The following is a 16476-nucleotide window of genomic DNA, read 5'->3' on the forward strand; positions in this document are numbered from 1 at the left end:
TTCAGATACAATGAAAGAAAAGCAAAGACACGAAGATACCGAGGGTAGTCATTTGTGGTTTCTCGTGTTGTAGGTAATTGTATTCTTTATACTTTCTTCCATTTTCCTAATGTTAAGCAATGATCTTTTATTATAAGAGAAAAAAATAAAGGATTTTCAAAACAAATTTGAGAAAAAAGGAAGAAAACAGACTGAGAAGTTAGTAGGGATGGTTACTTTTAAAAATATTTTATGATATATGGATATATAACTCTTTAAATTCTGAAATAAATAACTGATTATAAGGCAGGCAGCCCCATAATTCTGGAAGCGGACGTTCGTGCTGATTTGTACAGAAGATGGGGGTGCTGGCTGGGCTTCAGGTGTCTACCTGCGAGCCGGGCAAGGCCCAGAGGCCCCGGAACGTGAGAGGAGACCAGGAGGGCGGGTTTCACACAGTCTGCTTCTCAGATGTCTTCCCTATCTTCTGCATCAGACATCTGTATGGTATTTGAAGCATATACTCTTGTAGGGAAAGAAAGGGAGGAAAAACATCTTCGTAATGCCCGGTTTTAAAGTCTTGATAATACTGCTTTTCTCTTTTCATCGACCCTTGCTCCCAAGCTGAAGATCAGAAGCCTGCGGTCGCTTCCCTTTTGTCCTCATTTCTTCTTCTGTCTGCCCCCACAGGAAGGAAGAGAGAATGGTTTAAAATAGAAGACGCTGTCAAAGTGCTGCAGTACCACAAGCCGGTGCAGGCGTCGTATTTTGAGACGTTGAGGCAAGGCTACTCGGCCAACAACGGCACCCCGGTCTTGGCCACCACGTACTCGGTTTCTTCCCAGAGCTCCAGGCCAGGCGTCAGATGACTGAAGACTTCGCGTAAGAGGAATGGAAATTGGAAACTAGACTGGGGCGCAGATCTTCCCTCCCTTGCTCTTTTCACCTCTCCTCACAGGCCTCCTCTCCAAATAAGGCATGATGGGCAGCAGAGAAAGGGGTTCTTGATGGTGTTGCTATTTGGTGTTAAGTGATGGGCTTTTTCTTCTCTTTTTATGGAGGGGGTGGGGGGTGGGTGTGTAATTTGTAAGTACTTTTGTGCATGATCGGTCCCTCCCTTTCACACCCCTACGATTGTCTAGAGAGACAGACAGCCTTCCCTCAGCCTTGGATTCTGAAGTGTTCCTGTTTGTCTCACCCCAGCCCTGGCCAGACTTTTTTTTCTTTGATTTTTAATTTTTTTTTAATTAAAAGATACCAGTATGAGATGAAACCTTTCAAGAATTTGTCCTCTAATGAGCTGTTCAGTCCAGGAGGTTGGTCACTTCCCCCGGCAGGGTACATTTATCTACACATTATATACTGGGCATATAATATGTAAATAAATGACTTTTAGAAGAGGAATTTAACTGTTTAATTTTTCAAGGTTTTGTTTCGTTTTTTAAATTCGGGGTGTTTCTGAAATGGAGAGCCTCGCAGTTAATTTCCCTTTTTGTTTTTTGATGCTAGTGGCTAGGTAAGTGTCCCTGTCCCCTCTCTTTTCCCCAGTCACTGACTGTAGTTACATAGGGTACGGAAAGAGTTTAGCTACCTTTGTAGCACTCCCAGAACTCATGGCCTTCTCAAAGTTGTGTTTCCATTGCCAAGAAAGACATAGAAAGAAACCAATTTTCTTTTCTATTACCAACCCGGGAGCAAATGGCCTCTGCTCAGACCTGGAGAAACAATGATAGAGATTGGAGTCCTCTGTACATGTTGACAGTAGGGATTTGAACTGGATTCTTGGGATCACTATCTAAAAATCTAGAGCATCAAGCACTGTTTCTGTCCTGCGGGTTGGAATTTTTTCCATTATGCTACTTAACCGCCAACAGTGGCTTCTCTCCTCGTGCATCCATGCCTTACACCGTGCTGAACTGGACATTGTCCTTGTGCAGAATCATCCGCTGGCCCGGGCCAGTGCAGGCGTATGGTCCCATCCCCTCCTTGGGTGACCATGTTTAAGTTCCCGAAAATTACACGGGAGGATGATCCAGGTGTGTGCTTATCTTTGCGATGTGACAGCACTTGGAATTGCACCATGGAGCATGCTCAGAAATAGTCAGTGTGTCTCCTCCTGAGATGTGAAAGGTCCATCTTCTGCTGAGAAGTGGCATGGGAGAACGCTGGGTGGTTGACTAGAACGACATCGCGCATAAGCCCGCTGCAGACTCGTGTTGGTTTTTGATACAGGCTTTGTGCTGGCTTCGTTTGCCAGTTGTGTCATTTAGTTGGGAAGTAAGCAGAACAGGGTCTTGAGATGGAGTGGTGAGTCTAGGAGAGCGGACACTGTCAGTCCCTGGCTTAGGACATGTCGTTAGTGGCATCTTCCTTTGTCAACATGTAGACAGGATGTGAAATGAAAATCGTAGTTTTCTTTATTTAAAAATTCTAATAAATACTCAAACTTTGAAAAGCTTTTGCTCTTCCCTCCCACTAAAAGAGATGTATGTATACATATATATATAAAGATGTAGGCCTGTGTCATTCAGTGTTCAACATTTTGAGGGGACATCTTTCGAAGAACTTTAAATTTCGCTGTGTGTCTCTCAGTTTGTATCTTCTTTCCAAGTCTTGAGACACAGAACCACCAAAGGGTGCCCACAGTTTCCCTAGAATACCGTCCTACCTCTGGGAAAGGCATCCTGTCCCTAAACGGTCCCAGTGGACAAACCGCACCACGGGATCTGAGTTTAAATACCAACTCGCTGTTCGCATTTCTTGCTCCAAAACGAACCGACTGCCCCTTGTTGCCCAATGAAGAGCAGTCTGAGCTGCTGCCCATGTAAGCAAAGGAGAAAATGTAATAGGTTCAACCAAGCACTAAGTGGAATCCAAAAGACGTTCTTCCAACTAAATTCTGCCTTTACGAGATGGACTAAAAGTACTCTGCAGGAAAACAAGCAGGACTCCTAAAAAGAGAACTGCAGCGTTGCTAGTAATTTGTGTGTTTTTTCATGATCTAAAGATGTTTTTACTGGGCCGGTGTCACAACACAGGACCCTACCAAGTCCAGTGTGGACTGATGTTGGCATCTTTGGGTCAGGAGAGTGAACTGTGCCCAGATGTGTTTTTCAGTGATATGAATGGGTCCTATTAATGCAATTAACTGGGGAGATTGTGCTGATGCTTTCTTAACGGACAAAAAGAAGCTTTGTCCAACGTCAGAATTGTGGAAACTGGTGCTATTTTCTGTTACACTGGGATCCTGATGAGCGAGGATTGGTGTTCCTCCCTCCCTGGCACCGTTAACGGCATGGCTATCTTCACAGCTGTGTAGTCATAGCCCTTCTGTGATAGATGACTCAGACCCATGGTCGCGGTGGCCGTTACTCTTCCCCAGAGAAAGCAAGGAGAAACAGAAGAACGCACACAAGTGATCCCACTCGCAGAGGCTTTCTTGGACACCGCTTTGCCGTGAACTCTGCAGGTACGCACCTCATTCGAGCTTGACACAAACAGGTTGCTGTGTGTGGCGCAGACGCAGTCTCACAGTGAGTTTGCCCTTCAGGTTGCTGGTTTATTACTAGGGCGTCCATCACAGTCCACCGTGCGCCGGATGGAGAAAGCACTGGGGATTTCACTTTGTTCACTTCGTTTTCAGTTTATCGTTTTGCAGCCACTAGGGAAGCATCAGTGAGGTCATGCCATCTTTTTGGACTAGGGCGGTGTGTGTGTGTGTGTGTGTGTGTGTGAGAGAGAGAGAGAGAGAGAGAGAGAGAGAGAAGGGCTACCAGGAGTCGGCTGTATCCGATTTGTTTGTAGCCTTGTAGAATGACGTGGCCCATGAAACAAGAGTCCTGATCTTTCTCGTAGCAAACCTGGCAGGATGGAAAAGTTAACGAATTGACAGTTTTGTTTTTACAAGTGTCCGCTGCCCCATCTGCCCTGCGTGGAGAGGGCTCCTGCGATGCTGAGTCTGAGCTGAGGCCATCTGGAGGGATCAAAGTGTGTGGGAGGAGCACCCCCCGTGAGGCCGAGGAAGGCCTCGAAGGTGCAGGATTTCCGCCTTCCGCCTGGCGCGGTATAGCGCCATAGAGCCGGGAGGCCTTGCCTCTCGGGGCCTCTGGGGAACAGAGCGGGTCACTGCTCCCGGGAGGCTTCTGCAGCAGTTTTGTAAACGCATTGCTACACAGTCAAGTTCCTTCGTGACACATAATTTCTGTTATGACATTAGGAGTCAGTCCATGTAAGGTCTTTTAGACTTGCTTAGAAGAAAAAAAAATTCACCTTTTGTTGCAAAAAGCGGAATAAAATGTCCACGCAGAAGTGTTCTTCCTCCTTCTTCCCCTTTCTCTTGCCCACACACAGTTCTTGTTGGAGGCCTCCCTTTCCCCCGAGAACATATGTAATCAGAGAAGCAAGCCAACTCTCACCGGACCTGGCAATGCATCTCACATTGTACTGTATGTGCTTGTCGTTTCCACCTAGTGCTGGGCGAGTGCCTCTGTTGGTCTCCCCACCTGACCTTTTTTTAAAACAGCTTAGCCTGAGCCGCATTTCTTTTGGTTCCTTAAAAAGGATTTAATAACCACAGTGCGATCTTTGCCACGACTGTGTGATTTTTAGTATTTCTGAAGTGTTCTCGAATCCAGCCTAGTTGAGAGGAAATTTGGAATTAGAAGAAATACCTAGAGAAGTTGTCACAATGGGCTCAATTTTGGTTTTAAGGGAAATGAGGATTAGCTCTTGTTTATACTCCAGCCTCATCCTGGTCCTTTCTGCATTTCAGAACACCCATGTTTATAACAAATAGGAAACCTGTTAGCTCAAGAGGCTCTGGGGTGAGGAGATTATCTAATGGTGATTATACAAGGCAAGGGCTCTTGTGGTTCTTGTTCTCAAAACTCTGAAAGAAGTCAGACCCGAAGCGACACAGGTCGTACTGCCCTGCCGAGGTGACAGCCATTCCTTCTGAGCCCTGCTGGGATGGAACCTGTTTCCCAAGGCCATGGGGGGGTGGCTTCCAGGCTGGGTAGCTGCCGATGTTTGTGACCTCAGCCTTGCTCCATCCGGGCACCCATCTCACTCAGAGTAGGTGAGAAAGCAGCCCATGGTCAGCCTAGGTTCTCTGGGGTGAGCCCTGCAACAGAGACTTCACTGTCCTGGAAGAGCTGGGTTCCATTGTCGTTTTAGACGGTCACTCATAAAGCAGACATTGGAGATTTTCAGGGAGTAAATTGGGAAGCACTGGCTACAATCCATGAAAGCCACTGTTGTCTGTTGATTAGGTAACTTGAGGTGACCAGAGGCCCTGGAAACCTGGGGATGTGAGGCAGACTCTAATCTGGAGGCCAGCAGCCTTTCTGCTTCCACCTCGACAGAGGCAGCTTCACTCTTTGACCACATTTTTGCCGTAGCTGATGACCTTTCGGGGATGTGAGAAGCCTGATCAGAACATCCGAGCAAATGATACCTCTCACTCTCAGATTCATGAAATAGTTCGCCCTCCTAGTCCCCTTAAAAATGAATAAATAAAAAGAAAAAGAAAGGATGCTGTTTGGTGAGGGTGTGGATGCACTGCTTGAGCTGAGGCGGGTAGTCCCGTGATTCTGTGTCTGCAGTATGAAGCTTTCTGAGTCAAAAAGGCATGTCTCTCCCCGGAAGCTTTATTTATAGTGAAGATTTGGTGAGCTTTAGTCTCTGAAAAAATGAGATGGTCCACTTGAAGGGGAGCTCCACAGGGAAGCCACATCAACTCAGAATTCACGCCAGGAGGGATTCTGCTACAGAAGAAAGTGCCTTTGGCCAAAAAAGCAAGATTAATATCTAGAAGGTGGACAAACATTGCTTCTGTTCCTCCAGCAACCAGTTGTTTAATAATTAACTCTCGGTTTCCTTTGGTTTACATTCTCAGTTCTGAACCCCATACAGAAGTCCCTAGAACATACCAAAAAAGGCATCTAAAACTCTGGAGATTGGCTTTAAAAGACCCAAAAGCAGCCGCATTGTCATTTTCCAGGTTCCTCGCCATTTTGACATGCTGCTCGTCCTTTCACACTCTGCAGCCAGCTCAGATGTGAAGACTGGATCCATTGACTTGAGGAACCTCAGTTCTGGTTCTGGAACAATTACCTGCTAAATTGCTTACTGCCTGTGGAAGTTATCTGTAGGGTGTACCTTTCAGAGAACATTTCAATGGTATAGTAAAATTCTTATGGGCTCACGGGCCCAAACAGGCATTTAGATCAAAACTGGAAGTCTTTGGGGCTCCTTGGGGAAAAAGCAAGTCACCTAAATCCCAGTGCTGGGCCTTGAGACCATACTCCCCTCTGCCTAGTATGGGGTCAGGTGGCACCTGCAGGAAATCATTTTTCCAGTGAGATTGCCTGTAAGTCCCTTGGGGAGGAATACCCATGTAAACCTGTTTTTCTGAGCATTTTTATGCCAACTTGAAAATGGTAAGCTAAAGTAGCCCTGACCCCATAGCCTCTGTCCCCCTCTTTATTGTCCCATATTTGGGGGGTTAAAAGCTTTTCAGGGTTAAACCCTGGTCTTTAACCTCTGTTTGTTGTGGAGGAGATGAGTCACTAACAGATGATCTAAAGGAGACTCTAGTTTTGATTTCCCAAGTACACTGGCATAACATGTGACTTATGGCTGGGAAAGTAGAGCCTGATGGACTCTACTTTCCGCACCAGGACACCCCCACACCAGAAAGGAGCTTCCACCGGGGACAGATCTGAAGTCAGGTTTGGGAGAACCTCCAAAGTGCTGAAATGCAGAGAGGACTTCAGGGGCCTTTGCTCCGCAGCCGGGTGGCTTTTGTTCCTCCCAGGAACATGGAGGAGCTCCAAAGGCTATGGCAGACAGTGAAGTCACAGCGCACAGACTCAAACCATCCCTTTTGCCGCTTCTCACATGGCTCGTGCATGCTTTGCTCAGAATCCAAGGGGACCCTCCTCCAAAATCTCACTGGCTTCAGGTGTTTTGGTTAGCCTTCAACAACCTCCCCCTTTCTCTCCCACCTGTGGGTGGACAGAACTGTGTTTGTTGCTCCAGGCACAGATGTGCGAGTCCAGGGCCCAGCAGCACAGTGTGGTGTTTAGTGGTCAGAAAAAAAGTCGGTCCACTCTGTTAACAGTGTGTGGTGCAGTTTCATACACGTCGGGTCTGTTTTTATTGTTTCGTGGTCTGAAAACCTTCAAGCTCCAACCTTACCCTCCAAGAAAAGGCAGATGGTTAGACTAAGAAACCTTCAGTTGGTACTTCTGTCTTAGGAAAGATTGCTGTCGGTTTGCTGGGTGCTTAAGGAGTCAGGAGCATTTGAGGATATTGGGAGCTGTTGTAAAATTAAAGCAAGTGGCTCTGGCATACCCAAGTGTATCAGAGAGAGGGCGTGGAGGCCTATTAGTAGCCTCTGGAAATCGGCTCTGGCCAGCCCCGCCTTCGTTGCAAGGACCTTACTTCTTGTCCTCTCCAGTGATCTTGGGAGGGATGACGCCTAAGGAGGCAGCGAGGCTCTGCCTCCTGTTTGCTCAGCTGCAGGATGTGGCCTCCAAACAATAGGTTTTTTTAAGGTGCTTCCTCACCATGATTCCCTCCACATCACTCACCTACCATCAGCATCCGACAAGGTGAATTCCCCGGGACCATTCCAGTTGTAAAATGGATGAACTAGATGTGCTGCCTCCCCTTTTGCAAGTGTATTGTCCAGATGCAATCTCCCTTTGGCCAAGTTGGACAAGTATTTCCAGGGAACCCCTTAAACTGAGGCAAGTAGCCAAGATGTTTTGAGTTTTTCCCCCAGAAGGCAGAGTCTTTGTCCCTTCTCCCATGTGCACAGACATTTTAGCCGAGTCTTAAAAGATCAAGTCCAGTAATGTCTCCATTACTTAAAAGATCAAGTCCAATAATGAGACAAAAGCTAGGGGCCCATGCCCCGAGGAACTAGTCCCCTGGGGGATCTCATGCTCAACCTAGACTGTTCTGATCCCACCAGAAGTCTGCTGCTGTCCCCACCCATCAGGGTCCCCCATATTCCCCAGAAAGCAAACAACTTGGGCTTCCTGTCATTAGGTCACCGAGTCCTTCGGTGACCAGTCTACAGACTGAATGTGTGTACCACCTGCATGGGTAGTGTGCCTCCTGCTTGCAGAAAGGGTAGAAAGTGGAATGTCCAGCGGCCTGAGTACTCACACCCTTGGAGAGGTTGTCAGGAATAACTCCAGTGAGTGCAACAAAACAGGAAACCGAAGAACCTCAATTGTACAGAAAGATGAGTTGGTTTGGGTCCTTTTACCTCTTGGGACCTGATGCTGCAGTAAACTGGGCTTTGAAATAATATCACACTTACCCCAACCCAAATGCACTCTGGGACTTCGGAGCTCCCAACCCATGGGTGCATGGTCTTTCCATTTTTTGTTTCCAAAACAGCCTTGCTTGGTATTGCATGGAAAGTTCCAGTTTTCCTTCCTACCCACTTGGGGCCACCTGGCCAGGCCTGGCCCCTTCCCCAGTATCTTTACAGCACTCGTAGGAAGATCTGTGCAGTGCCCTTTGGAGCAGGGGAGTGGAACTTGGTCCAGATAAAGCAGCAGAAACGGAATTTTCTTGTTACCTCTTCTTAAGGAGGGTGTTTTTAGTTTTTCTTCATGCCTCTGTTTCCTGTGGGTACAGTCGGGTTGGGAGGGAGAGCTGAAAAGAAAAGGAAACGGGGTCCAGCCAGTCCGGTTTGGGTCCGAGACAGGTGTCCAGCTGATGTGAGTCTCACTTTCCCCCCCTTCAATAGCAGGCCAGTCATACGTAACGATTCTCCTTTACTAAGGTGTCTGCTTCTGTGGTGCCCGCAACAGAGGACAGACAGACCCCTCCCCTGTAGTCTGGATAGAGCTTCAGTACTTTCCCTAAAGTTCCATCATCCCCATAGCCCACTCCTTTTTGTAAAAACAAATGCTTAATCCTGTGAGCGTGCTATTCCTTTCTGTGTGTTAATCAGTTTCCTTCCATTGGAGCTGTGTGGGAGGGAAGGGCATTGGAATTGTAGGTTGTAATCTTGTGCCAACCAATAAAAACCAGTATTTCACACACGTCCCTGCTTAGTGTCTGGTCTCTTCTTTCTTGAGATTTTCCGTGAATTCTTCACATCAGTCTTGCTTTGATTTTTTTCCGCCACTCTCTGCTGAGGTCTTTAGAGTTGCCCTCAAGGTAGGTCACAGGTGGCCCTATGGACGGTCTGATGTTCAGGAAATTCAAGTGAGAAGTAAATTGGAGAAGCCCCACAGCAGGCCATGAGAGACTCGGCTGCCAGGGCCCCAGGGAGACCCAGGTGGACTGCCAGCGCCCAGGGCTGAGACGGTCTGTCCCCTAAGCCAGTAAGTGCTTCCTCAGAGCCCAGAGGACACAAAAGGGACAGAGAGGTGAGCCACATCGAAGACAACATGAAAGCACAGCCAGACGTTGCTTTCCTGCATGGGAGCAGGAGCTGGGCATGGTCAGGTTGGGAAGTCTTATGTCCCATCCTTTCCAGTGACTTTGATCGGGGCTGCTGATGGGCAGGAGCCGTGTTTTGAAGGTATGTAGTGGTAGGACTTGCGGGCAGAGGACAACAGGAGGACCACCATCGTTGGGAGAGTGGCACTGAGTGACCTAGAGACAGATGGAGAACACGTTGAGCTGTTGTGAAAAATAAAGCATGGTGAGGCTAAATTTTGGAAGACTACCGAAGCCAGGCCAGGGAGTGGAGCTTCATACTCATGACACGTTCTTGAACAAGATAAGGATAGCCCTGTAATAGCAAACGTGTTTGAGGAGGAGGCAGCAGGAAAGATTGAAGGGGAGCAGATTGGAAGCTCGTGATTGCCTTGTGCCTGAGCTGATCCGGACTTGGGGTGAATGAACCCGGGGATGAAGACAGGAATAGAGAAGGGGGAGTAAACACTGTATCACAATCAAATAAGCATGTCCATCCACTGAGGTAGGCTGGCCTTCCTGGGATTCTGCTGGCATCACCAGTGGCCGTGTACCCAGAGGGTCACAACCAGGACGAGACTGCCACGAATCTAACTCATGAGACTCAGATGGACGTGCCTGGATGACAGTTGGCTCTCTTGTACAATGGCAAATGTCAGACCAAGTTCACCGGGCTAGTGTACAGGCTATCTGTGTGAGTAGCCAAAAATAGGCAGGAAGTGGGTTGCTAAACAATAGTAACCCGATGACTTCATTCCACCTCAAGGCGGGTGCCCTACCAGCTGGTCGGACGCCCTTTCCCTCTGAACTCAGATTCTGCGGGCCTCCTTTGTCCATCCTGCGATGATCCCCCCCCCATCAAAGGATTCTTTCTTTTGCCAGATTCAGTGTGCATAATGAGGCCATGAGCTTATAAATACTGACACAAGTGATGGGCTATACTTCGGAAACTACCAGATGGCCATCTGTAACTGGGATCTGGGGTTCGTGGAACTCTCCACTTGCCGTGTCCAATGAGGACAGGCCGTTGTGTAGGGGTCCCGTCCCCATCACTTCACAGCTTTACGTGTTGCTGGTTCCCCCATTGAACTCAGGGTAACTGCAGGCTCTAGGATTATCTTGGCTGCAGCCCAGGCTTGTGGCCACAGAGAGAGAGGTCTAAAGAGTTCCCAAAATTTGGAGTATGGGTGGGGAGAAGAAATGAGCCCAGAGGCCCCCGTGCAGCTATGACACTGCTGGAAGGCTCCTCGCGATGCCTACTCCCTTTGTTAGCCTGGATGGCAGCTCTGAGCACCCAAGCCAGACGAAGTAGGCACAATTCTTGCTCATCCCCCACTCAGGCTGGCCCCCGTCCCCACTAAAGACCTAATCACTGGTGTTAGAAACCATGGCCTTGTTTGCTTTCTGGTTTCAGAAGTATTTGGGGTGTGAAAGGTTTATTTTCTCTCCTAGGTCTTGTGATACCTGACTAACATCTCAGCCTCTGAGGGCGCAACCGTGTGGCCCCATGTTCTGTGTCCCGAATACCAGCAATGTGCTAAACCCAGGACACGCAGTCCTCACAGAGGCACCTGCTTGGGTGACAGATGGCACGAAATAGGAGAGATGACAGCCTGGGGATGTAAGCCACCAGGGGTGGGGCGAGAGGGGACAAGGGAGAGAGCTCAAGCAGGAGGACCATAGGAGCATGGGAAAGAGTAAGGGAGCAGGAAGAGGGAGGAAGGACTGTCCTATGTTGAGAGGCTGCCTGCCAGAATGGAAGGTGTGAGCATCACAATTAGACCCCAGTTCGGGTCTCAGCTCAGCTGTGTGCCAGGCTCTTGGATTTTGGACAAGGTACCATCCCCATTCCCTCCTGTTCAGTGGTGGAGAAGTCCACTTGTGCTTGCTGTGAGCATTAAATAAGTGGAAGAATGTGTGAGACGTCCAAATTGCTGTGTGATCACTCAGTGGTAGCTGGGAGCGGACACCTGCTCAGAGATGGCCAGGGGCTGTTCTGGGTTCACTAAGTCACAACAGAAACAAATAATCACAGTGCAGAGTGACAAGTGTGATCCAAAGAAGGCTGAGGGAGGGACTGCCTCCTTCCCAGAGGATGCAGGAGGGGTGTAGGAGTTCTCAGCAAAGGGAACAGCATTGCCAGGCTAGGGCACAGCAGTGTGCTCGTGTGACAGCAAGTTTGCCCGGGCTGGAACACAATACGGAGAGTGGACAGGGAGGAGAGAGAGGTAGGAGGGGCCACAGGAAGATCAGCCGGGGTCAGGTGCCTTGGCAGGCTGTTTGAACTTTACTCTGCGTGACTGGGAAGCCAACAAAGGTTTTAAAACAGAGCAGTGACTGCATTGGGTTGGACATTTGAGGAAGACGATACCACCATCTGCTGAGCCCGTGTTCCAGGCCTTTGTACCAAGCAATGTGTTCACGACTTTACATTTAGTCTCTGCTTCCCTGCAGTGCACAGGGAAAGACCTGTGATCCCTACCAATGTCTGGTAACGAGAACGGAGGCTTCAGGAAGCAGACCACTTTCGAAAGGAACTGGACACACTAATTCGAAAAAAATCGTAGGGTCAAGTGCCAAGGATGTCTAAAGATAATTTTGAAACACTTCAAGGGAAAATACAGGGGGACTACAAGGGAAGTCCTGTGTTCTATCAGCATCAAGACTTAATATTGGGGATGCCCGGCTGACTCAATCTGAAGAGTATGCATCTTGACCCCGGAGTCATGAGTTCGAGCCCCATGCTGGGTGTAGAGATGACGTCAATAAGTAAACAAACCTGACCTGAAAGAAAAAGAAATCAGGTGCCATAAAAGACTTCATAAGAAGAGTCATTAAAACAAAGTGATAGAGAAATGAAATGGGACAGGGGATCAAGGAGCAGACCCATGTGCATGTGGGAAAATGTTAAGAGCCAGAGGAAATGTGCACTGGAGTGGGGAAAGACTGGGTTCCTCGGTAAATGGTGTTGGAAAACAAAATTAGCCCCTTACGTCACAACATATGTGAAATTAAGTTCACAAATGTGTAAAATGAGTCCTAAAACTTTAAGAATAAAATACAGAAGTTAAGGGGCGCCTGGGTGGCTCAGCGGGTTAAAGCCTCTGCCTTCAGCTCAGGTCATGATCTCAGGGTCCTGGGATCGAGTCCCATATCGGGCTCTCTGCTCAACAGGGAGCCTGCTTCCTCCTCTCTCTCTGTGTCTGCCTCTCTGCCTACTTGTGATCTGTCAAATACATAAATAAATAAAAATATTTATTAAAAAAATAAAATACAGAAGTTAAGTAATGTATCTGAGGTCACACAGGTAATAGGTAAAGAAACAGTATGTCATTGAACCTGAGGGGTCTGGTGTCAGACCTTGGCCTCTAACCCACTTGGCAGTACTCTGTCCTGGTCCCTTTAGACCCCTGCCTGCACTGGGTGTAGAGATGACTTCAGAATAAAATCTTGGGGCGCCTTGGGTGGCACAGTCCCTTAAGGGGCCGACTCTTGATTTTGACTTGGGTCTTGATCTCAGGGTCACATGCTCACCTCCCGGAAATCAAGAGTTGCAGGCTTTACTGACTGAGCCACCCAGATGCCCTGAAGATACCTTTTTTAAAATAAATCATTATCCTGCTTTGGCCACCGAACGCTATCCAGCCAGTGGCAGGTCTAACCTGTCATCACTTCATTACTCACTTCCACACCATTATTTACTCCCATCTTTCTGGGCTGCATGTTCTTCCCCTGCAGCCTCCCTACAGAATTAATTCCATCCCCCAGTGAGTCTATTCCTTCCTGTACACCACTTTGCAAGAGCTGTAACTGCCCAGAGAAAACCAGATACCATGGGCTCATGCCTCCCCTCCACTGAGCCCCCAGTGCGACCCATCCACGGCCAGTGACTGCCACATTGGAAACCCCAAAGGCCACTTTTCTTTTCATCTCACTTCTCATCTGACCCCTCCCTTCTCACATTGTTGTCCCAGGCCATTCTTCTGATTGTCCTCCTCCTCAGAGCTTTCAGACTAGAGTTCCAAATCCTTAGCTGAGATCCCAATATCTTTTGTGATTTGGCCCCTGCCCACCTCTGCAGACCCTTTTCCTGCCCCCGACTTTGCCCTTTACCCCTGATCTCCTCGAGCTTCTTGCAGTTCTCTAAATACATCACACACCATCAGCTAGTCCACAGCTCACATAGGCCATGCCCTCCTTTGGGAAAGATCTGGGAGATTCTCTCCCCTTGGCCAGGTTGTGGAACTCCTGTACATGCCCTTGTTCCGAAGGCATTCTCTGAGGCAGGGAGACTATCTTATCTCTCTGTTCTAGTTGTCCAGCTGGGTGGTCAAAGCAGCTACCTAGGAAATGTGAGTTAGAGGAAGCAAAGGGCCAGATGGTATTTGAGGAATGTGCCCAGCACAAGGAAATGTATCCTTTATGTCACCTTGGCTTTGGACAGCCATACCAGCTGTGCGCACATACGCCCCTTCACTTTCCCCCAAACTGGGAAGGAAGCCAGTGTGGACCTGCTCTCAGGGATCTAGAAGGAGAAATTCGGAGCAGGGGGAGGAGGAGCACCATAGCAGTCTCTCACCTTTCTCTTCCTGCCTGAAGTTTGTGAGTTAGAGGGGGGAATCGGGGAAGGTGCTTCTTTGGGGTTGGAGACCTGCAATTCCTGCTATTTCCCTTCTCTCTCAGCCCAGGATTCTGTGAACTTTCCCAGACCTAGGGCAGGACCTAATGGAAATCTGGTCCCTTCTGTGGGACCTGTGTCCGAGACTAGCAAGGGAAGCCAAGCTGGGTTTGAGACCGAGAAGGGTAGGACAGTCACGGGGATGTGCAGGTGGAGGGGTGGAGTCAAGAGTAATTACTTTAGGGAACTTGGTCTGAGAAAGTTGAGCATTAGAACAGCTCATATTATTTGAGCAGTTCACAAAGTACTCTCCCATCAGTTCAAACGATTCCTGGAATACTTCACTGCCTAATAATCGAGCAGGGCCCTGACCTTCACAGAGACCCTGAGATGCAGGCACTTTGGTCCCCACCTCGTTGTTGAGGGAGCTGGAGCCTGGAGCCGCCGAGCACAAAGGAAAAATAGGGAGGTGGGTCAGATTCAGAAGGTGAAGGACAGCTAGCTGGAGGGAAGCAAACACCTTGCAAGTCAGGCCTCTGGTGCTGTCAGGGGCTGGCCAGTCAGAAGTTCCCTCCAGCCGCTCCTTCCTTCTGATGCACCTTAGGACCCACTGAGTCCCTCCTCCCTTATCCCTTCAAGATATGATGCTCCAGGGGCGCCTGGGTGGCTCAGTGGATTAAAGCCTCTGCCTTCTGCTCGGGTCATGATCCCAGGATCCTGGGATCAAGCCCCACATGGGGCTCTCTGCTCAGTGGGGAGCCTGCTTCCTCCTCTCTCTCTGCCTGCCTCTCAGCCTACTTGTGATCTCTGCCTGTCAAATGAATAAATAAAATATTTAAAAAAAAAAAAGATACGAAGCTCCAGTGGGGACCACCTGCTGGGCCTCCACCTACTGGCCTTTGGAGGGAGGGTGAGTCTCCTTCCAAAGAGAAATTTCCAAAGAGAAATTACCCATGTGAAGGGGACTTCTGCATTTTGGGGGCCTGGGGTGGAATGGCCACAGAGGAACCTGGGCAGTCAAGGCAAGCCCAGGACTGGACGGAGGCCGGTTGCCAGGCTGGGACAGGCCGTCCTGCTGGAACTTCTCCCAGCACCTGTGGGGACCCCCCTGTGGAGGGAGCCCCCAAAACAACAAGAGATGGCCTTGCTCCAAGGCCCCACGCCTCAGCTCCTCAGACCACCAGGGATAGGACAGTGGCAGGAGCAGGGACTATGGGGACCCTCTGTGTCTCAATCCCTCTGGCCTTTATCCCAGAATGGGCTGGGGGCCAAGGCTGACCCCCGGCCATGGTCTTCTCCAAAGCTCTTCCTCCACTCCTCCTCACTCCTGCTGCACCCGCCGAGAGAGACCCCTGGGCTTCTGAAAGAGGTGGACCCCAGCTGGTGCAAGGCCTGGGGGTGGGAAAGCACAAGGCCTGCAGGCCACACACCAAGCAGCTTCACACAAGTGAGCCAGTGTGAGCAAAAGTCTAGAAGGAAGTATCCTCTGAAGTTGGGATTATGAGTCATTTTATTTCCTTCTTTTTTACATCATATATTCTCCAACTGTTGATACTAATTTTTTTTTTTTTTCAATCAGGAAGGAAATAGGTGCTTTACTGGCTCGGTCAGCTGAGAGTCAGACTCTAGTTTTCAACTCAGGTCATGATCTTAGAGTGGTGAGATCAAGCCCTGTGTTGGGCTCCATACTCAGCGTGGAGTCCTCTGGGGATTCTCTCTTCCTCTTCCTCTGTCCCTCCCTATGCTCATACACTTGCTCTTTCTCTAAAATAAATAAATGAATCTAAAAAACAAACAAACAAAAAAGAAATGCACTATCATTATTTTTTTTAAAAAAAGAGGAAAGAAAAGAAAAAAAGGAAATAAGTCCCTTACACATAGGGAGGCTTTTATTATTTACCTAATATTTAGTCCTTTTATGTTATTTCTCTCAACAACAGTAATCTTTTTGTTTTTCTTTTAGATTTTACTTATTTATTTGACAGATGGAGATCACAAGTAGGCAGAGAGGCAGGCAGAGAGAGAGAGAGGAGGAAGCAGGCTCCCCGCCGAGCAGAGAGCCCGATGCGGGGCTCGATCCCAGGACCCTGGGTTCATGGTCTGAGCCGAAAGCAGAGGCTTTAACCCACTGAGCCACCCAGGTGCCCCAAGAAACAGTAATCCTATTTGTGAGGTGGATATTATTAGTTAATTTTGGAGTTAGGTACTCTGAGATCCCATGGTGTCGAACGACTAACTGAAAGGCACAAAGTGGCAGCGAGCAGTGGGGTCAAGGGACTTTGAGCCCGGCTGGGGAGGCTGAACGTGAGCAACATGATGGTGGCCAATAAGATTCTGCTGCAGTTCTTCGTTCCTCTTTCTCTCTGTGTCTTGCCCTTCCCAAACCCCAGGATTCGGTTCATTGAGTCACATCATTACATCCAATAAAT

General features: G+C 48.7%; 1 protein-coding gene across 1 annotated transcript in view; it reads left to right on the forward strand.

Annotated features, from left to right (window-relative positions):
* Positions 1–2555, forward strand: part of LOC116588891 (diphosphoinositol polyphosphate phosphohydrolase 1) — a 112364-nt gene extending 109809 nt beyond the window's left edge. Inside the window, exon 5 of the mRNA XM_032340591.1 lies at positions 670–2555. Within this exon, the coding sequence (XP_032196482.1) occupies positions 670–848 (179 nt within the window). The 3' untranslated portion in view covers positions 849–2555. The remainder of the gene's footprint in view (positions 1–669) is intronic.
* The last annotated feature ends 13921 nt before the right edge of the window (positions 2556–16476 follow it).

This window comes from Mustela erminea, chromosome 4, assembly GCF_009829155.1.
Source record: "Mustela erminea isolate mMusErm1 chromosome 4, mMusErm1.Pri, whole genome shotgun sequence".
NCBI lineage: Eukaryota > Metazoa > Chordata > Mammalia > Carnivora > Mustelidae > Mustela > Mustela erminea.